The sequence below is a fragment of the Struthio camelus genome, chromosome 1 (assembly GCF_040807025.1).
Source record: "Struthio camelus isolate bStrCam1 chromosome 1, bStrCam1.hap1, whole genome shotgun sequence".
Lineage (NCBI taxonomy): Eukaryota > Metazoa > Chordata > Aves > Struthioniformes > Struthionidae > Struthio > Struthio camelus.
This window is the reverse complement of record NC_090942.1, coordinates 57955273-57977187: the sequence shown is the minus strand read 5'-3', so window position 1 is coordinate 57977187 and position 21915 is coordinate 57955273. Positions and strand designations below refer to the sequence as shown.

Genomic DNA, 21915 nt, shown 5'->3' with positions numbered 1-21915 from the left:
ATTTAAAGGAGCTTCATGCTTCCTTCACCTCCGTATGTCTTCTCCTGCAAGATCCACCTTCCTCGTGGCCAAAGTGTGGGAGCATCGCCCCTCCACTCCGCTTTGCCAGCACTGCAGCTCAGGTCACAGACCCTCTGGGCTGGGTGCCACGCTCGGGAGTGGGAACGAAGGCTGTGCCGGGAGCGCTTTGGGACCACGCGCTTTGGTCGTCTGCGCTGTGATGCTCCTGGCATCGCTTCAGGTGGTGTAGGCAGGGACAGCAATAATGCACAGGGCGGTTCGACCCTCAGGTGCTTGCGCATAAACACATCAGAAAATCACAGCTGCAGACCGTGCTCCCGCCAGGGCTGTGAGTTGCCCAAAGTGAGTTTTTCTGGGGGGTCAGCAAAAGCCAAGAGTCAAAGCAGTCCCTCCTAAAGGCCTTATAACACCAGTAATGCCTGCACGTGGCCAGACAACCTGTGAGCGGGCTCCCGCCCAGGGCTGCGACTCCTCCAGCCCCTCTCCTGCTCCTTGGCCCATATGGGAATGAATTGCATTGGGTTGGATGGGTCTGCATAGGACTGGAGCACCTCGTTTTGGGTCACCAGCCTTCTCCTGGCCTCTCGCAGCTCAGGAAGCCAAAAACAGCCCTTGGGTTGCTGCAGCCAGTCGGGATCGACCCCCAAAAATTCAGGCAGCTACAAAAGTGAGGTGAATTTTGTTTCCCTTCCCCAGCAGGCCTTGAGCTCAGCTCCGCTGCATTTGGACTTGATGGTTCAAGGTGGAAATAAAGGTGAGCTAAAACCAAGCCAAGCTTTGTTTAACCATGTTCCTCTCCCCTCTCTCAGGGCTGACATTGTACATTGTTTTCCGGACTCGTGCCAGACATTTTCTATGGATGCATTCTCAATGGCTTTCCAGACGAAGAGCTGTGATAAAAACCTAACCTATTATGTCGTAGGGCACTTCCTCTTCGCCCTCGCATAAACAGAGAGCAGTATTTATTTGGGACTGTTACAGCTGCAAGGAACGGCACCCGCGCAGCACATTTCACCAAACAAAAAGGAAAACCCCACAATTAAAATGCAGCTAAAGAAAACACATGAAACCCGAGATATGGAACAAATCCCAGCTTGAATCATCTGGTTCCAAGATCCGCGTGGAGCCCATTGAGCTTGAGCTAATATCTATTCACAACATGCAAGAAGCAAAGACAAATAGCAATGGCCTGGAGCTAAAGTTACACGGCGCCGTATCCACTGAAGACACCAGCTCCCTCTTCTGCTCGGGCACCCGCTCAGGGCACCGGCCTCGCTCCCCGCGTACCTGCCGCGGTAGTGCTGCCGCCTTGCTCTCCTCCCACCCTTTCCCTCTTTGCACCTCAAAGCCCCTGGCCAAGGAGGCCAGGACGGGGAAGACTGAGGCCTGAGGCGTCCCCGTGAGCGAATTGAGTTGTGCAACCAGCTCCTCTGAGGTCAGCCTTGAGCCGGACGGAAACCAGCCGAGCACTCGCAGCCCCCGACTGCGAGTCCGTCCGTGCGACCCGACGGAGAGAGAGGGCTTTCCCTGCCACGTTCCCGCGCGCCGACCGGCCCGCAACCACCCTCGGCAAACGCGGGAGCTTCTCGCGACGAGATGGCACGACTCTGGTTGAAGCCTGGCTGTCAGGCGGTTGCTAAAGGATGGGCTCACGCTGCTTTTAGCCCCACGAGCCAGTAATTTTGGAAGTGCCGGGGAGGAGACCGAACCTGCCGGCAGGGAGCCAGGCGCCGTCAGCTAGTTGGCCTTGGTTCCCTTTTAACCCTGCTCAGCTGCAGGTAGATAAGATGTGAGTGATCAGAGCTTTTAGGTGTAATTTCCTTTCCAGGCTTCTGTTTCCTTTCAGTGTTACACTGGTTTTGCATTTCTGAGCTACTGGGAATCCTGCCTGGCTCCAAGGACGGGTGAATCTCTGCCGCGGGCTCCCTCGCGGCTCCGCTCTGCCTGGCGAGCCGGATGGCGGGGCCGAGTCCCCTCCGCAGGCGAGGACTGCGCGTCCCCAGCCGTGCCGGGCAGCGCTAGCAGCTCGCCGCGGCACAAGCGCAGCAGCCCTGCAATAAGCCCTCACTCCGCGCTGGGCTTTACTAGTTTAGTTAGATTAAGGAGGCTGGGAGAGCAGAGCCGGTTCACGCCCCGGCGGCGTGGGTTGCGCTAGCCTGCCTTTCCTGTTCCTGCTTCAGCCGCTGCAGGCAGAGCCGGCTCCAGGGTTAATCTAAGGCAAGCGCAGCCAAATTTCACCGAATAACAGGCCAAAAGCCAACGGCTCTCACGCTTGTCCCAGAGATGTCCGCAGGAAGCCTCTTCCCCGCAGCTCCCGGCCGCACGGGGCTCCTGCGGACCGCGCTCCCGCCAGCTGGCCGGCCCTGCGCCCGTCACCCCTCCCCAGCCGGTTTGTTGGTTATCGCTGGGATGCCTTGATAAGCCTCCGTTTCTCGAGGCACTTCAGAAAAGAGTAATAAAACAAGATTAGGTGCGGCCAGGATGGGCACATGAGGGGAGAGCAAATAACGTATGCATTGCGTTTGCTGGTCGCCTCACGTGCGCAATGGCTCCCTCCGGAGCGGCGCGCAGCGCAGCTGCGGATGCGGGGCCGGCGCGGGGCCAAGAGCCCGCAGGAGCCCAGCGCCTCACCTGGGATGAACAGCCAAAGCCCTTGACGCGTGGCTCTCGCATTGCCAAGAGCTGGCAGTAAATCTGGAGGGCTTGAGTGAGAAATTACCCAGAGTAGTTCAGAAGGGAAGGGAAGGGAAGGGAAGGGAAGGGAAGGGAAGGGAAGAAAAAAGAGAAAAGCTGGAACAAATTCTGAAATGTCCCTTTCTTGCTCGCTCTCTCATCGCCTGCTGATCTCCTCATCCCTCCGGGATGCCCCCTTGCTCTAGGTCTCCAGCGTCTCCCCGGCTGGAGTCGACGCAGCTCAGGTGCGACGGACCGGGCGAGCAGCTCGGCGAGGGCCCTCCAGCCCTCTGCCAGGCGTGGGCCTGGCCGGGCCCCGCTCCTCTCGCCTCGGCTGCTGCCCCTGCCCAGCGGCCGGGGCTCAGAGCTGCCTCGCGCACCCATTACTTGCAAGGGCCGTTCGTCAGGCACCGTCAGCAGCTGCTGGTACCTGCCTCTGGCACTCCCCAGCCCGCGGCGGGAGAGCTTTAGCAATGAGGCAGCCTGGTCCAACACCAATAATTCCTATTTACAATGTTATCAAAGGCCTTATCAATGCATGAAGCTGGCGCTGGTTGCAGTGAAATTGCTTTCAAGCCTGTTTTCTTAACAACGCCCTGGCTGGACACGCTTGTATCAGTCACAGGGGCCGGTGAGATCGATCCGAGCCTGACTGAAGCGCGCTCAGCGTGCCCCGGGCAGCGTTTTAACTTGTTCAGCCGAAATCCCACCGCGCCTTTGCCCGTGTTGGAGATCAGATGAGGGAAGGAAGGGGCGGCAAGGCCCACTGCGTGCCTCGGGGAGGACAGCCGCAATGCAAGCCGGCCTCTCCTTGCCACGGGCCGTGCTCGCGGCGGGGTCCTACCCTTGCCCTCTCCTCCAACGCGTCTGCTGCGTCTCTACGTAGCCAGGGAGGTTCAGGCGCAGCCTGTGGCTGCTCGATAGATGTAATCGGGGTGAGACGAGAAAAGATGCTGGAGAACGAATCGAGGGTGCTTCAGATCAGAGTTGAGGGCCAAGAGGTGAGAAAAGGAATCTGCAGGAGGGATACCCGGGCTGCTGCCTCGCCTGAGACTTTTCAGAGAGGCAGTGGTGGCAACCACGCCATCAGCAATGTTCAAAAGCAAGCTCAGGAGAGAGCCGTCCCAGGAGCAGGAGGGCAGAGGGTGGACGGGGACAGCAGTGCCTCTCCCACCTTTGACTTGTGTGAGGACACGTCCAGCCTCAGAGGCCTCCGGGCCCTTCCCACACGACAGGCAGTCAGAGAAAATCAGTCAGCTGAGGCACAGCCACCTGGTCCCGGCAGACAGTCCCTGCTCCCACGGAAAATGCCCAGGGCCCCTTCCAGTATGGCCTGAGGGAAATTCCTCCCGTTCTCCATTCTGCTGGTGATGGCCTTAAGCCATAAAGCACACACCAAAGAGTTAACTCCCTCTTCTTTCTCATTGTAGCTGCAGCGAGTTTCCCAGGGTTAGTCACACTGCCATAGCATTTATTCCTTCACCACTTTCTCACCTCTTTGCTTCCTGTCTCCTCTCCGGCAATCCCTCTGGCTGCAGGCTGAGCACGCAACTGCCTTTGCAGGCTAAATGCCTGGGCTGCAGGTACAGGCGCGAGTTACGCCTTGACTTGGGCTTCAAATCTGCTCACTTCACCGGGAACGCAGGCTCTGGGGCTCAGCTGCGTTGAGTCTGACGGCACCTTCCCACTTCTCCCCAAGCCCTCCTTCAGCCCCAGAAGCTGCTGCTGATGTTATATACTGAGACTGGCACCTAGCCACACAGCCTGCCCTGACGCCGCTCTTAAGCAGGGTCAGCCCATGCAGACATGTTCCTTCCTGGGGGCCCGCAAGCCGGCCTGAAGTTTCCCCATGTACAAGCGCGTTTCTGGGAGCAGGTTCAGAAAGAGCATGCTGGTGGCGAGGTGGTGGTGGGATGAGACTTGCCGCCATGCCACGATTTGGGTGCTAGCTGCCTTTGAAGCAGCCAAAGAGCAGCATGTCCAACCACCTTGGCAGAGACCTTGCCTCTGCGCCACAAAGCAGCTCCCTGTGCCTCCAGGGCTCAGAGCTGCGTCCCCCTGCGGTACCATGTTACCAGGGTTTTTCTTCCTCTGCAGGCACTAGATGTTGCCAGCATCTGCACCTCACTGTGATCACCCCAAGAACATGACGGAGGTGAAGAGTCACCAGAGCGAATGGAAATGACAAAATGAAACCCCTCAAGACTGATGCAGCCAGACAAAATACATCAACTGCCAGCCCAGCATCTCACCGTTTTCCTTCCTTTTCATGCCAGTAAAGTGACATTAAGCCACATGGCAGTACCCGCCAGCACATAGCTGCTGCCGTGCTGGGTGGCAGAGGGTGTTTCTTGACCTGCGAGTGGTTGAGAGAGTTGGAACAGAAGGAGATGGGGTGAAATCCAACAGAAAACAGCATCAAAGCAGAGGAGCTGACCCAGGTGCAGACTCCTTCAGGACACACACCCAAGGAGCCTAGAGTCACCCATTTCTGCTGGGGCCTTGCAAGGTACCCATCCCCTCCTTCCCCCTTCTTCAACCTCTGGCAGAGGGGTACCCAAAGCTCTCCTCAAGTTGCGTGCTCGGCCATACCCCCATTTTGGACGTGGTTATTCTTCAGGACGTTGCTGGGAGGGCATGATGACGTGCTGGGTGACACTGGGTGCAGCAAGGAATGTGACAGGGACACGCCAAACATGTAGGGCGGGAGGAGGCCCCAGTGCAGCCCGGAGGTGAGGTGGGTCCTGCAGCTGGCAGAGCTGGGCACAGCACGCCCTGATCTCAGCTGCTGCCTCCGTGTCCCTGCATGACCAGAGCTTCCCTGCCTGGCTCCTGGGCGCGCGGACACAGCTCCTTTTTAGGGGATTTGGAAAGCGTTCCCGAGTGACAAGTGGGAAAACCTCCTTTGCAGCCTCAGCTTTCCCCATGGCACTTCTCCGCGTGTCGCAACCCTCCCTCGGGAGCTCCCAGCCTGGTGAAATCTCAGCAGGGCGAGACGGCTCAGGCTGGGTGGCACACAGGGCAGGGAGGACGGCGATCTGAGTCAGTTTGGCCCGAGAGTGGTTCGGCGGGGAGAAACGCGGCGTGGGTGTCTGCAGGTGAGCTCGGCAGCCCTGTGAACGGGGTCAGGAGAAGTGTGGGTGCTGCCGGCCGAGGCGCGCAGCGGGTGAAGAGGAGAGGAAACCACTGGACACTTTTCTCCAGATCTTTTTTTTTTTTCCTCCCTCTGTTATGATAATTATGTTTACAAGACCAAATTAACAAGCCGAGTGTGAAAAGCAAAACTCAGCCCTGGGAAGGAAGGAGCAGGCTGCCTCCCTCTAGGCTAACGCTGACTTCTTGACTGTGGCCACAGTTCTCCGCACCTAAGGAGAGAGAGATGCTGCACTCAAATCTGAACGTCCAGCATCTTCTCCTTCCACCCCTGTTGTAGCATCATACACAGAGAAGCCAACTCCAGTTGGCTTCTCCTTTATCCTTGTTTGGGCCAATTCTGCATGTTGCAAAATAGAATACTTTGTGTTTATTAGTTTTCTGCGGTCTAACGATGATGGCTTTTTGGCTTCTGTGTTCAGGCTCTGGGAGAGCTGGTAGATACTGATCCCCCTGCTGCAATCTGGAGGGTGCAGGCTGGCTAGATAATCTGAGGTCTAGCAGTGACAAGAGCTAGAGAAATGGAGGCAAGTGACCTTCTTTTTTTCTGTTTGCTGCTGCTCCAGAGGGAAAGACGTTAGAAAACTCCCAGCCATGAAGCATTTATTCTGCAAGAAGGGGCTTGCCGTCACAGTAAGAAAAGGTGATTCAGAATAATAGCACCCAGCGACACCAGTACTGCCAGTGTCCTCCACTGCGTATCTGCAATTGCTGTGCAGCTTTATGTGCACTGTTAAAGAGCTCTTCTGCATTGCTGCAGAAATGGCTCTGACGCCTCTTCTGTATCTGCCATTTCTTGAATGCATGGGTTTTGGTTTTGTTCTTTTCAAATTTATGTGGAAATGTACTCTGTCACTGCCAGGCCAAATTCTTGCTCAACTTTTTCCTCACCCTTCTCCTGGCAGACCCCCACTGACTTAATATTATTTATATTTCAGTTGCTCTTGGAGGCCCATATGTGATCGAAGCCCCAGTACACCAAGTGCTCTAAAAATCAGACAGTGAAATAATAGCCTCATGCTAAAGAGTTTGCAGTCTGGGAGGGAACGGGGTTAGCAGGGACAAGGGGCTTGACCTGGGCCAGGCAGCATGTCCGGGCAAAGCTGCAGGAGACATCCTACCCTCCAAGTCCACAGCCTGGGGCAACCACTGTTGAACCACCCCGCGGCTGCTGCACTCGTCTGCCCTCCTAACCCGGCTCCCAGCTGCGGAAAGATGAGATTTTTAATGCTGCCCAGCATTATTCTGTAGTATGACATGATGAAATACGATCACTTTGCCTTTAAGATTGTGAACTGAAGTAAACCAAATGCATTTCAGCAAATAATCCAGGGAACAAGGCTGCCAGAAACCCCTTAGTGAGAGCAAACAATCCTTATCTGGCAAAGTTTTACGTTACTTAATACCAGTGTGAGTTTAAAGGCATTTGTTTGTTTCTCTTACATATGAGGCATCTTTTCTGGGCAGACACTGTTAGTAGTGCGGGTCCCTGAGTATTTGTACCAGCCCTCCTTCATCCTCCCATTTTCGCAGCTAAGCCTGATTGCTAGAAACGGTGATTGCCAATGACTGCAATTTTTTCAGATTTGAGGCCTCAGAGCACTCATGGAAGAGATAAATATCATTGTCTTACGCTGCTTGCCTTGTGACCGATGATAGAAATGTCACTTTGTTGTTTTCCTCCCTGCCACCAGCAGTGCAAAATGAACAAGGGCATCAGATTTCAAGACTGGCTGGCTCAAAGGAGGACTTTGTTTGTGGACGCCCAGCTCAAAAGGGCCTTAAAAGGGCTGTAATCCCAAAGGGGGGAAAAGAGGCGACCTTTTGGTGAGCCTCTGTGGAAAGGGCAGCAGTGAAAGTTCGGCTCTGCAACCACAAACTCAGGTCCGTAACTCAGCACGAGTTAACCAAACGTCAAACATCTTGTGCGCTGGCAGCCCAAGAATCACTTATCAGCCCCTAGCCACATGGTGAAAAAAGATCGCGTAACAGCCACTGAGCAGGAAGTGTTGAGAATTCCTCTTTCTGAAAAAAAAAGGAGCTTGCAGTTACCTACTTCTGTAGCAACAAACCCTTAGGAACAGCCCCTCACATGCACACCAGTTTCGCCAAGAAGCAGTAGAGAAGTGGCTTTCCATCCTTGGCCGTTGGTGGGCAGCTCGGAGCTACCCTGCCTCGTGCCAACCCTGCCGGGGCTGGTAAAGCCCCATGCGTGCCAGGCACCTCCCCCCCCGGAGGATCTTGCCCACTGCACCCACCTTTCACACTGTCCAAGAGGAAGGAAGGGATGCCAAGGGATGCAAAGAATATTTTGTGCTTCAAAGATGTGCACCCAGCAAGGCAACAGCACGGTAAGTAAGAAACTGTTAGGGGGCTAAATGCTTTGTCAAGGAGCGAACGTTGGCTTAAGCTGCAACCCCCGAGAAGTGTCTCGGTTAGCAAACAAGGTGAGCGGCCTGCTCAGTTGTGGCTGGGTGGTGTTTTATCTCGCTTGTCCCATTAGAATTCATTTGCATTCAGAGGCCTGGATTTTAGACCATTTAAGGTAAACTCTCTGCAATATGTTAATCAGCTTCTTCCCCTGAGGAGAAGCCGAAGGGGGTTAGGGAGCACAGGAAGCAGAAGCTGCTCTGGGAGCGGCAGAACGAGCGGCACGTGGTCTCTGCCGCATTCGTGTCCCGGGTCCCTAACCCAGGTCACTGCTCCCACAGGGTCTCCCTCCAGCATCCTCAGCTCCCTTTCTGGTCTCGCCAGCCCCAAACATGGTGCCCTGTGCTTATCCCTGGCTCTCTGCCACGAAAGGGGCAGGAAGCAGCCTCAGGCCGCGCAGCGAGCGGTGACCGGCCGGCCACGGTCCGAGGAGAGCAGACACGGAGGGACGCGCTCTGGTTTGTCTCTCTCTTCGCCCCCTGGTTCCTGCTGATCATAAAGCTCGTCAAGACTGCTTCGCTGCAAGAGCTCCTCCTCGCCGGCAGGTTCGGTTGAAATTGGCCAGTGGATTCAAGCCGTGTTGTGGGCGGCTGAGAGACAGGCAGATAGACAACATGATTGTGAGAGATTCATTTCTGTAAGAAATCGGGCTAAAAAAGACTCCTTATCCCAAGGGAGCTTGTCCAGCGTGTCTCAGACTGAAGTATGCAAAGCAGTGAGAAAACACTACAGAGACTGCAATGGTTAGGGTGCTAATTTGGGACCCACAGTCAAATTTCTCCCCTACCGCAGCCTCTCTGTTTGGCCTGCAGCAAATCACTTTTTTTTTTTTCCAGTCCTCAGTTCCTTTTATGTTAAACAAAGCTTTTAAAGGTTTGGGGTTTTTACCTTCTGGAATGGGTATGATGGTTAAATAAATTAAAAACCATGAGGTGCTTGGTTACTACATCTCAGTCTACAGCCTCCATCTGGTGATATCAAAGAACATAATGCCATTTAAAAAAAAAAAAAAAGACTTCTGAAGTCCAGGTCCGCAAACCCAGAACCACATGAGCCTCGAAACAAGGTCCTGTACAGGAAGAGGTGCAGATACGGCTGATTTCGTGTGGAAGGAGGTTCCTGCATGCTATTACAGCTCGTAATGTAGTAGCACACACAGAAACCACAATATTCTGGATCATCCTGGTCTAGCATTCGCCTAGATTTAAGCATATCAACCCCTTGTCTTTTCTCTGCACAGAGATTAAAATGCCCAGCTAAGCCAAAGTTCCCCCAGGGCTTTGTAGGGGATATTCGAGGGGCAGGCACCCTGGGGAGGCAAAGAGAGCCTGCCTCAGTAGTTGGGAGTATTGGTGTGGCAAACCCTGTGTGTCACAGGACAGGGGAGCTGTGGTATTGCAGCTGCATCTGTCTGCGCAAGGGGCTACTCTGCCTCAGATCTGTGGTCTAACGTTCCTGAATATTTGCAACCTCGAGGTGGGCCTGTAAGCCTTCAGTTTTAGCACGTTAATGTGGAAAAGGGTTGGCTGTCTTCAAACGGTTCAGGGGGACTATGTTTGAATCAAGGGATAATGTTTTGCAGGCTCTGGAGGTCCAAAACAGCGATGGTTTCTTCCCATGGACGCCAGCCGCCCCTTCGTGCGGTGGGTGTCTGTTGGCTGCGGGAAATGCATTGGTGATTGCTGCCCTCCCTGATGGGATTTGTACTCCCTGAACTGAAATCACCCCCACAAGCAGGGCTGATGCTGCCATTTGCCAGCCATTTCAAAAAAAAAAAAAAAAAAGGCAATCAAGGACTCGATGCAAAGTGAACGATGGCTGCTAAATTCCCCTGGGGAGCAGAGAGAGAGAGGAGGGCTCCCTCCAAGCCCCGCTCTCTGCCAGGGATCAGGGGCTGTCCGGGACAGCTGCCAAGAAACAGCAGTCCCATGGATGAGCAGCCTCATCCTGGACCCACGGCAATGCACCACTGTACATCGCTGGAGAGTGTCACACCAAATGATCCCAGTCTCTAGACCTGCCAAACTGGCGCAAATTAACTTCCGAGGAAGAGCGATGCAAGTCCTCAAGCCCCACAGGAAGCTGTTGTTGTCTTTCCAGCATATTGCCACCAATATGCTATTCCTCTCATGCCTTTGGAGATGCAGCCTTTTGGCGTCCTTGAAGACTTGTGTTTGTGCGGTATTGTGTTCTGCCGCAAAATTGTTCCCGTCATAAGTCGAGATCTTTGCTTCCTGCATTGTTATCTTCTTCTTTCTTCCTCGCTGCTCTCCCACGATACTTCAGCAATACTTCCAAGGCACTTCTGAACCCAAATGACCCCTGTGCGTCTCTAGTCATCGTTCCAGCTGAGTTTGCAAAGGGGAAATTTCCCCTTCACTTATGCTGTCTCTTTGCCTGAGATCTCAGACTGTCTCAGTTTTGCCTTCAAAACTCAGAATGAGGATGGCCCTTTCTCGAGGAACCCTGTTGTGGTGCTGGCCAGGCAAGATTATGAGAACAAGCAGAAAATCAGTCCACAGGGCTCTTTTTCTCCTGGCAAACCCTTGCAGATCACCATGGGGTTATCGTTAAGCACTGCTCATGAGAATAAAGCTGGCAGTTTAACAGAGTTGCTTCTCCCTTCACATTCCCCAGCAGCCCAGCTCAGTCATCTGATAAGTGGGGAGAGGTGGCAGGATGCAGGAGGTGGCATCGTGCTTTGTTTTTAGCGTGCTAATTTTTCTAAATTCCTACAAAATCGCGAGGAAGGGTGTACCCAGGTTCTGCTTCCTTTTGATCTTTAGTTAGCTCTCAGTGGCAACGCATGTTTATGGCCGCGCTGTTCAGCCAGGTTTGTTTTGGTTTGGCTTGGTTTCGCTTCCCTTTACAAAGATCAGCCCGATGAGGAAGAAGACAGGGAAAAGTTGAATGAGGAGAAGGCAATTTTTGCCGTTTGGGCACAAGACTGGGAGTCAGCAGCAGATGCAGACTATCCTATTTCTGGCACCGTAGCAAACTTCCTGGAGGTCGGACGGGCAAAGCGCAGCTTGCACATCTCCACCTCGCCTTGCCTCCTTACACAAAGCAACCCACCGACCCTCAGCCCATCTCAGCGGTGCACACGCAGAGCGGAGCCCTCCTCGCCCCGGCAGAGGCGCAGGCAGAGATGCTGCCGTGCGGGCGGAGAGGTTGGCTCTGCCGCATGGAAAACGATGGTTGCCGTGCGGGGAGCCGGCACCGGCCGCGCATCCTCGGCGCCACGAGAGCGGCCTGGCTGAGCCTCAGTAACCCCCCGCGGCCACCCGCAGGCCCGGCCCGGGGGCGCCCCCCTCCCTCTCCCGCTTCCCCCGGGCGGCGGAGCGGGGCTGGCGCGGCGAAGGGGGCGGGCGGGCGGCGGCAGCCCCCCGCGGGGAGGCCCGGGCGGGCCGAGGGGAGGAGACAGGCGGGGAGGGCCGGCACAAAACGGGCTGCTGCAGCCCTGCCCGCCGCTGCCGGCGCCGCGGCGGGGCTCGGCTCCGCATCCCTCCCGCGGCAGGCGGCGAGGAGGAGGAAGGCGGAGGAGGAGGAAGGCGGCGGGGGGGGCTGCGGGCTCGCCTCGCCTCGCCGCGGCCGGCGCCGAGCCATGCCGGGGGGCGGCGGGCGGGCCGGGGGCGAGCGGCCGCCGCGGCAGCCTCGCCCCGCCGGGGGCCCGGCGGGCACCGACGCGGCGCCGGCCGGGGGTGAGTGAGCGGGCGGCGGCGGCGGGGGGCGGCGGCGGCGGCGGCGGGCGGGCTCACACGCACCCACCGCGGGCCCCGCTCCCTCCCTGCCTCCCTCCCTCCTTCCCCGGAGAAGTTGGCGGCGCCGCGGGGCCGGGCACCGGCGCCCCCTTCCCCGCCTTTGCTTCCCCCCCCCCCTCCCCTTCCCCGCCACCTGCAACTTGCGCTCGGGGCCGCCTCCGGCCGGGGGACGCGCGGCACCATCCCCCCGGCCCTGCCGGGGAGCGAGGTCTCCCTCTCCAAGCTTCCCCACCTCCCCTTTTTTATTATTTATTATTATTATTATTATTTTTCTTTATTCCGCGCTTCCCCCCCTCCTCCTCCATAATCCCAGCATCCCCTGCTAGGGAGCATCGGTGATGGGGAGGAGGAAGACGATGCTGCGAGCCCCCTGCCCGCAAATGCGGGCTCGCCGGGGATGGAGGCGCCCTCTCAGCCCGGGCGCTGCAGCGAAGGCCCATCTGCTGCCCGTGCTCGGCAAGCTAGGAGGGCACGGGCTGGGGATGCGTGCCAAGCCTGCAGCAAGCGAGAAGGAGTAACAGGAGTGCGTGTGTGGGAGGGGAAAACATACATACAAATATATGTGTGTGTATGATCATCATCAAACGTCTCCTCTTTCCTTCCCCCCCCTTCCATCTCCACATCGGATTGCTCCAGTTCCCCCAATGAGGGCCGGCCGCAAAGGGATGCGGGCGCTGAAGTTCTCCCCGCTTCTGCAGGGCTGCCGGGGTGTTTGCGGGCTGGAAATAACAGTGTATTTGTTCTGGGGTGGCACAGGCTTGTGCGGCTCTGTCCTTGTGAGAGTTGTGCTCCCTATGTGAGCATGACAAAGGTGATGGGGAAGGCGGCATCTGCTGCAGCTTGCGACTTGCTCAGGCAGCTCAGCAAAGGAGGGAGCAGGGTGGCCAGAGGCACCTCTCCACTGCCTCAGTCTGTGCCTTTCCTCGAGGGGTTTCTGCAGGCTGTGATTCTCCAAACTGAGCCCAGGTCACTCAGGAGCCCTCCCCCACTTCCCAGAACAGAAGCTGGGATGTCGCTCCCCTCTCCTCTGCCCTGGGACAGAGTTTGGGTGAGGAGAGAGGGGCCCCCTTCTCTGCCGCCCGCACACGCAGAGGCAGGGCAGTGTGGGTGCTGAGTACCTCCCATCCTGGAGAATGGTCCTGTAGTTAACACCAAATCCCTCCCCTTGAGTGGGACGTTCAAGCTAGTGAAAATGCTCAGTGGCACCACTGCTAACAAGCATGACTTGAGTCACTAGGAACCCCCAGCCTTGTGCAAAATGAATTTCAAATTCCCACCTACACCTATCTCCACCCTCCCGCCCCAGTAGGATGTGAGTCACCAGGACCTTTTCAGGCCCCATCCCCAAACAGCGGGTCTCATGGTCTGTAGATCCCACCCTCAGAAGTGACATTCAAGTCCAACTGAAGCCTGTGACTTATAAGTCACGTCAAGTCCCTGTTGCTGAAGCTTGAGTTGCTGCCAGCTCCTCTGGGAAGAGCTGAAATCAAGCAGAACTTGCTATTACCTGAGCCTCAGATGGCCGAGAGCATTCTCAGAGGGGAGCGAAAACCAAGATCCCCACTCCCCAGTGCACCTCCAGTTCCCAACACTCCCCAAAATGCAGCAGTACCACCTGCACTGCCCTTCAGCCTCAGCAGTGATGCCAGGAACACATCCTCCAAGCTGCGATAGAAGAGCAGTCCTGTGAGCTATTCCTGGGGAGCCTCCTGGTAGTGATATCGGGCAGGCTTTGAACGAAAGCTGTTGCAATTGCAGACCAGGAGTGAAGCTGGGATGCTGCGTGTCACAAAGGTCCCTTTAAGATTTATAGCCCCCTCCACCCTCAGGGGATTTTGCAGTAGTGGTAAGAAATCTACTGCAAGGTAAAACATTCCCTCCCTGTGAGGACACTTGGTTATACCTGCATAGCTTGTTTATTAACGCCTTGGAAATGGCGATTATAACCCTAGGAGAGGGGAGGGATTCTGACTAGCTTCAGGTGAGCTTTCTTGACCTGTTCCTACAGTGGTGGCTCAGCTGTTGCCTTTCATGCCTGCCTGCAAACCTTTGGTCGGTAGTGCTGCTGGTGCCTGGCTCCATCGCAGGTGCCTGGAGCATGTGGAGCCATTTCCAAACTGGGTTCAGGGGCTGAGCTGTGGCCTCCCTCACTCTAAATGTCAGTAAGACTGCAAAAAGAAAGGGTTTGCCTTACTAAAGAGGTTGAGAAGTGGAGGTGGAAAATAGTGTGTGTATTTGCATGGCAATGTTAGCTTCAGGACAGGCCCACAACTGTAAACACTTATCAAGAGTGCCTGTGCCCAACACGAGACAGGGATAGCGAGTTTGAAAGGTTGCTGGGTCTACCCTGCGGTTGCAAAGTCTGCTTAACAGAGGCTAGACGCACTGTGGTAAGTGCAGATACGCTCCATATGTTTGCTGGGGGAATCTACGCAGAAAGTTTGTGTTCTCATGCGTTTCCTGTACTTCTCCTGTTTATCTTTCTCCTCCCTCTCCCACGCACAATTGGTTATGTAGAGTGTGACTTTATGGCCTTCCAGACTGGTGAAACATGCATATTGCATGTCTTTAAGGGATATTTGTGTGACAAATGTGGGTGCCTGCAAAGACTAGATGCATGTAGTAATACATACAGGTACTGCTGGGTACATTTACAATAGAGCACGTGTGCTTCTGTAGGGTTTATGCCAGCAAAAAATTTGGCCTGTATAAGCAGTCATGTGTACGGGAGTTGTTCAGGACAATGCCATAGATGTTACTGTGCATGTACAGTCCATGAGGGACACTCCAGTAGAGGCAAGTTTCTCTCCCTGTCTCTTCCTTGCTTTAACCTGTCAGCAAGCAGAGACAAAGTCTATCTTATGGCAGGGTTTATATCTGAGTTTTCAGCTTGCTTTGTCTAGGTTTCCTCTTGTCTTCAGAACAGCATCATTAAGGTACACCTGCTATCACAGACCGGCTTTTTTTTCCCCCCCCTGTGCATTGGTTCATAAAGGCGGAAGAAGGAAGAGGGGAAATTTGGTGATGGATAGAATGGGTTAGCTGGGCCAGCATTCATTCCTAGAAGCTGATTAGGTTTTAGGTGGGGTTACTAGCACTAAAATGAGCCCTTTGTACATTGTTGGAATCTGTGACCCAATCAGTGGGATGTAGCTGGAGGAGGTGGTGCTAACGAAGGCTGGTACAGCTGACAATAACTCTGGCAGAGAGGATGGCAGAGGGGGTACTGACTGGCGCAAGAAGCATCCTTGCGTCTTTAGGTCAGTGTGAGGTGCCTCAGAGGGCTGGTTCATGCATCAGGCCTGATTGTAGGGGTAGGAGAAGAGTATAGCTAGTTGTCCCCACCTGCTTTTGCCTTCCATCACTGCCGTCCTTCATTTTTGCAACAAAAAGCCAGGCCACGATGCATTTGTTCTGATGATGGGATGGCATCTTGTGGTACTACGGTGCATTGTAACAGTGGGATCTGAAATTTGGGGAAGGTAGAGGCATCGGGCAACACAGTGCAAGGGGACGGGAGTACATCCCAGGAAAGCCTGGCATTCTCCAGGGGTGGAGGGGCTAAGCCTGGAGCTGTGGGCAGCGCTCCAGGTCAGCTGTGGGGTGCTCTGACAGAGTTAGAGGAGTGTGTTGCCAGGGTTGAGCTGTGCAGGTCAGGCTGTGCTGCAGGAGCAATGCCGTGCAGCGTGCCAGGACTAGAAGCTTGTACCAGGTGCCAGAGACCAGGGTAGAGTTGCAGTCATAGAACGATGGAGATCTCCCCTCCTCTCGGGGAGGTAGAAGGAGATGTTGTGCATTGGGGCTCTGGCAAAGGATGCTCAAGAGCTTGATTCCTATATCCTTGTGAAACGGGCTCTGGTTGCACCTCTCAGGAAGACAGGAACAGGATTTCTTTGAGCTCCTCTTCTGACTGCATTGTGCTCCCTGAAGTGCAAACCCTCTGCTTCCCTCAAGCTGCTCCTGAAGCACAACAGGTATGTCCTGCTCTCCAATACTCTCTCTGAATACCGGAAGCAAAGCGGGTACGTTTTTGCGCTCTGAAACTTGCCTGGTAGAGCCGATCTGTGAAAGGGAGCGCAGCATGCTGCTCTGAGGTCTCATCAGGCAGGCCAGGAGAAGAAATAGCATGAAGGGAACTGGCCACCTCACAAAAAGCAAGGGCTTATTCTTGGGCCATCACTTAGAGAGTGATTATCCTCTGCTTTAGGGATAGCAATAGTTACCTGAGCTGCTTGCTGTGGGGGCCTAGGCCTTTCATACGGAGATAATGAGTCCCTCTCATTGACTAGGCAGCTTGATCAGTTAACACGTTCCCTGTTTCCCCAGCTGGCAATGGCTAAGGGAGTACCCAGGTCCATGTCTGTCTAAATAGGCTTTTTGCAGATGTCAACTGTGGTTGTCATGTATGAGCAAACTGAGCTCTGCCAGCAGGCTCTTTCAGCCAGTAATGTAGAAGTTGCAAGCAGAGGGAGAGTTAGATAAGACTGTCTAGAGGGAGAGGTGCAGTGGGGGAAACACCTCCTCTTTCTGAGGATTGTCTCAATGTATTGTGGTTTTATGACAAGGTTCATTTCAAAGGGCTTCGAAGTAACCCATTAAGCTTCTCTTAATTAAGCAAGCCCCTTACCTGGAGGTAGAAAAGTGTCAAGTCCCATTTTGTGTTCAGGGAACTGGCGGCATGGAGCAAGGCTGGGGCATGCACAAAGTGGCACATGCAGAGGATCAGTAGGAGAGCAAAGAAAGGAGCGCAGAGCTTTCTGCGCCTGCCTCACCTATGGCTGCCTCGGAAATCCCCCAAAACTCCTGCAGGCTGGGCTGATGCAAGAGCTCGGGGTCATCAGTAACTTTCTAGTTACCGCTTGGATCCTGCTGCCCTTTATCATCACAGTCATCACCTCCTTCTTGATCTGTTGTCTAATCTGTAATCCCAGCTCCCTGCTGCCTGTCTCTTGGAGTGCCATTTTTCCTCAGCGTGTAGATCCTCATGGATTGGGCTAGAGTTAGTGAGCAGAATCAGACTCTGTCATCTCTTTAGGGCTTTGGTATAATTTTTATCTTGGGGTATTGCTGTGTGTGTTTTTGCATCATACCAAAGCCGCAGCAAGCGAGTTTGAAGCGTACCGAGAGAATAATGCAAATTAGACCCACTGCATAACATCTTCAGCCACTGTGAAATCTGTGATCTAAACGCAGGTAGCCGCTATGCTGACTCTATCTGCGTTCGGATCCCCTCTTTCAGCTTTCAGATACTAGAATTGAACAGAAAGCAAAAGAGACAGCGTGGCAAAGTGAGAGACATGAAAGGGAGCCTCTCTCCTAGATGCTGAGCCCTTTAAGAAAGAAGGGGAAGGTAAGCTAGAGCCCAGAGATTTTAAACTGGTTGTGCTGAGGCTGAAGAGAGGGCTCTGGGAATGCTTTTAATTCCCCCTCCTTCGGCACGGTCGCTTCTAGCTGGGCGGCAAGTAAAAGGAGGAGGACAGAGGCCTGCGCAGGCTGAACATGTTGGGCACGGACAGATCTCGGGGCCTGCGGGAGCCAGGAAAGGTAGGGCCTTGGCAGGGTTTGCCGGTGTAGGGGCCGAAAGGAAGTCCTCTCTTCGTGGAGCTGGTAGCGCGAGGGCCGGCTTTGAGGCAGAGCCGAGCGCGGCGCCCTGGAGCGATCAGCGCGAGTTGCACGCAATTACCTAATGACCCCATTGGTATGGGAAACCTCTCTCACCCTGGTTTTCGGGGAGGCAGTGTTTCCTGAAGGCTGTTAGAGTGGGGTAAAAAAGCAGCCAGGTATTCTGTCTGCTTTTAGCTCAGCCTTCTCCATATGTTACTTGCGTTAGAAAAATGGTTGCCTCTTCGCTCTCTCCAGGCTATTTTCAGTTCCCTTTTCTCCTTCCCTCCTGCCCCAACAGCCCTCTCTCGTCTTTGCTTTGCTGTGCCAATGCCTGTGCCCCCTTCGCTGCTCACGTATGGGCACAACAGGTGGAGACGAGGCACCAAGAAACCTAGTTTGGACAGGATGTAATTTCCTGCTTTTCTCCTGGGAGCGTGTGAGGTCTCTGGAGAACAGGTGGGTTAAAGGAATTATTGTTTCCCCAGGAGCCCTTTGTCCCCAAATACCTTCTGCTGTGCTGGTGTTTGCTGCAGGCCTGGCTGTCTGCAAGTGGCCGTTGTGCTTTCAGATATGTGCTATTGGCACAGAGCCTCTGTGGCCTCAAATTCCCTATTTAGCAGCAACTTTTGGAGCTAGGGTTGACCACACCTGCATTCAGCCTGGCCAGGGGGACGATGGGATTGCTTCTGCATAATTTAGCAGTCTCTTGAATTATTTATAGTGCAGTTGTGCTCTGGAACAGAGTCTTCTCACTTCCCATGAGCGCTGGGGGGAGGGAAAGGGAGTTTCTGTCAGGCATCCAGAGTCTATCACTTAGTGTTGAGGAAGTGCTGTGGGTTTCCCTTCTGCCCCTGTTTGCTTCCATATGCTTGTATGCAGCTGAACTGCCTTGAAGACTCTTTTGTGGAGTGAACTCCATTCTGGTTTCTGCATCGTTCAGGTGTATGGTACTGCAGAGCATCTCAGTGGCTCGGGACTGTGCGGGAGATTCCCGAGTGCAGAGACATGCGTTTGCAGTAAAGAGATGGCATCAAGTTTGAGAGAGTGAATCTGGGGCTTTGATTTGGTTCCTGACTCATTTACAGTGCTGTGCCATGGAGCTGGGACAGGGATCATCGGGGCTGTTCTGTAAAACATTCAGGTGCTTGAGAGCATGTTTGGAAAGCTCATATTGTCCTGTCAAAGTATTTTAGCTTTGGCATGACACAGTACATCAGATTTTTACGAGAGATCATCAGGACCTGAAGACTTGAAAGATCATATGGTTATCAGCAACCCATGAAAACTGCATGGCTGAAGTTCTCATCATTTCCCAGTTATTAAACCCTAAACAGCAACCAGTTGAGGGTGAAGGGAGGCTGGGACAGTTTTCATAAGCTCTTTCGGCAGATGGGTTTCATGAGGATGAGCTGGGTGGGCTGAGCGCCCATCTCGATGCTCTCGATGCTGATGTGTATCTCGATCCCCTCTGGCCCTTGTTGTGGCAGATTGCTGCACCGTGTGGTTGGGCTATCCCGCTCCTGCTCAGGTGGTCTTGGAAACTGAAATGCAGCTGTGGCTCCTGCAGTATTGCACACCCTTCCAGTGCACCACTAATTCTAATGGTGTGTTTATGCATTAGCTTTTATTGTCTTCTTCCTCTCCTTCCTTTCTGGCGTGGCTGTGGCAGCTGATTTCTCAGAGTTCAAGATAAATGTGTTTGTGCTGTTGAAGACCTGAAAGGGGAGGGAAAGGGCCGAGGGAGTGGAAAGCAAAAGGAACTTGAACTGTAATTAAGCAATTGTGACCGTAAACGGCTCTCTATCTATCCGCTGTACTGTTGAGCTGAAACGCTGGGTTTCCCTGCTCTCAGCTGCACAGTGTTAGTTTGTGGCTTTTGTGTTTAGGAAGAGTTGGCTGGGTAATCACCACAGGTCCCTTCGACAAGCAGCGCTCTCCTACCAGGTCCTGGCCTGGTTCTCAGCCTGAAAGAAAACCAATTCTTGAACCTAGTGGTTTTTACCTCCTGTCATGGAAGTCAGCAACTGGATAAATAAAAAATTGCTCCTCGTCCTTCCCAAGAAATAAGGTGATCTTAGGGAAGAGTGGGAAGAGAAATGGTGCCAAAGTCTGTGTGATGTCCAGGATGGCATTTGATCTCACTCGATGAAGATGAGCTCTTTCCCTCTTTTCCCTAGGACCCAGTCTCAGGGCTTGGGGCAGATATGGCTCCTCTCTGCTGCCTGCTACTGTGGCTCCAGGTCTCACCTTTCACCTTCCTTGGCCGTGCCAGCCCTGGGTTCAGCAGGGAGCTTTCTGGCGATGTGAATGGCATGTGGCTTTGCCTCTAGGGAAATGGAAACATAGACCTGCCTGCAGTCCTCTCTACTCGGTTTAATCTGGAGATCAGGGTACTGCTTTGCTTAGTGAAAGGGAATGTGTGTACAGACGAAGTAAACATATTGTTGATACCCAGGCCTGCTGCAATGCCTGTAAACAGGATCCAGCCGTCTGTGGGAGGCAGAAGAGAGATTTATGAGACCCTGAGTTAAGTGCATTAGGAGGCTTTTGATTTCGTTCTGGGAAACTGCCCCTTTTCACGGTACCATATGCCTGTTACTGGCATAGAGTGGTTACTGAAGATTTGATTCATGTGGATTTAATCCGAGGGGCTGTGATACTGCAATCAGAAGGATTACATAAGCAGGGGGTTTGTCTCTGCAAGCTGGAGCGAGCCGAGCTCTGCAGAGCCCTGAGCCCATGCCCTTTGTCCACCCCAGAGGTAGGAGTTTGGGCTGATTCACTTCTGCCTTGGGGCAAGGCATTGAAGAGCTCTCTGCCTATCAGCGCTTTCTTTCCAAAAATAATAAGAAAGTGAAGTGGCAGTGGGGGGTCCAGGCAGCACTGTGTCGAGGTCTTGCCTAAGTCTTGAAAGAGGAAATGAAGAACAAAGGCAGAAGAGACAAATAAATAAGGGTCTGTTCTTGGTCCAAGAGAAATTCCCAAGGGTTCATGTAACATTCTCGGAAAGGCGCAACACTCCCAGGGCTGGAGCTAGTTTTTGAGAAATGAAAGGGAAGGGAAGGAGAGGCAAGAAGTGAAGCGAGGGAAAGAATTGGGGGTGGAGAGAAGAGAAGGAGGGAGAGACACCCTAGAGAAACCTCTCAGCACGGAGTCAGGTTTCTCTGGCTGTTCCTGGCGAAGAGGGGTTAATGCTGTTTGCGTGGGATTGGCTGGTCACCAGACATTCAGAGAAGAGGGGGATCCGGGGGCTGCCAAGCGGGACCCCTGTGGCCTGAAAGGAGGGGAGGAGGGGAAGGAAGAGGCTGGGAACGCTCTTCCAAACAGTAATAGATCGGCTACTGTGGGAAAGTGAGCGCACTGCCAAGCCCCAAGTGGTTGGTGATAGATGGGGGAGGAAAGAGGGCGGGGATGGAGGGCCAGCTCTTCTCCGTGGCCGCTAGGATCTTGCCGTTATTGCCTTTTACTCCATGGACTCTCTTTATTTATTGTCTTTCTGGGGTTTAATTACTCCCCTCCTCTCTCCGGCTTGGAGAGCTTTTATCCCAGAGATGCACAAACAACTGCCACCCGCTTCAAAAATAGCTGGAGGCAACATGGTTTCTGCCTGCCTGCGTGGGCTGCTGCACTCTACCCATCACCATGGCATCAAGCACTTCTTGCCTTGTTCCTTCTTTAATTGCCTCTCTCTGGCCTGCGGGACATCCACCTCACCTTCTGGGCTGCTGAGCCTGCACCTCCCAGAGCTTCACTGTTGCAGGGATTTCTCCTGCTTTCCTTTGCTCATTTGCACAGGGCTTATGTGCATGGTCTGGTGCACGTCTGCCCTGCACTCCTCCCCCATGGGCCCTTAGCAATGAGTACGATGTTGGCTGCACATTTTACTGCTGTTCTTAAAATTCTTGATTTGCATTCTTCAGCATCCATGGATCACCTGGCAGGGTCTGCTTTGAAAGCTGTTGTCTGCTATTGCTTCTTCCAGATCCCTCCTTGAGACATGCTCCTTCCCTGATGTTTGCCAGGAGGAGCTAGCTAGCTCATGGTAGTTGAATGGGAGTCTCACTGGAGATTTGCTTAGATCGACCACATCAAAAAATGTCCCTGAATTTTGAGTGCCTGAGGCTGTAGTTACACAATACCTCAGTTTTGCTAAGAACTGACCTGGTGAAGTCAGTTTAGGAAATTTCTGCCAGTCAACTCCTTGTTCCCATCCCTAGGCACTTTTATTGAAGTTTATTTTTAATCCAGTTAGATCTGCTGCTGAATTGGATTT

The 21915-nt window shown here is 53.9% G+C and overlaps 1 protein-coding gene across 6 annotated transcripts in view; it reads left to right on the top strand.

The window, feature by feature from the left end:
* Positions 1–7858: 7858 nt before the first annotated feature.
* MGAT3 (beta-1,4-mannosyl-glycoprotein 4-beta-N-acetylglucosaminyltransferase) overlaps positions 7859–21915 on the top strand; it is a 28219-nt gene continuing 14162 nt past the window's right edge. Inside the window, exon 1 of one of the 6 annotated variants that reach the window (XM_068941635.1) lies at positions 7859–8198. In XM_068941635.1, the coding sequence (XP_068797736.1) occupies positions 8056–8198 (143 nt within the window). In that variant the 5' untranslated portion in view covers positions 7859–8055. The other 5 variants (XM_068941626.1, XM_068941652.1, XM_068941641.1 and 2 more) reach the window with 5 other exon arrangements.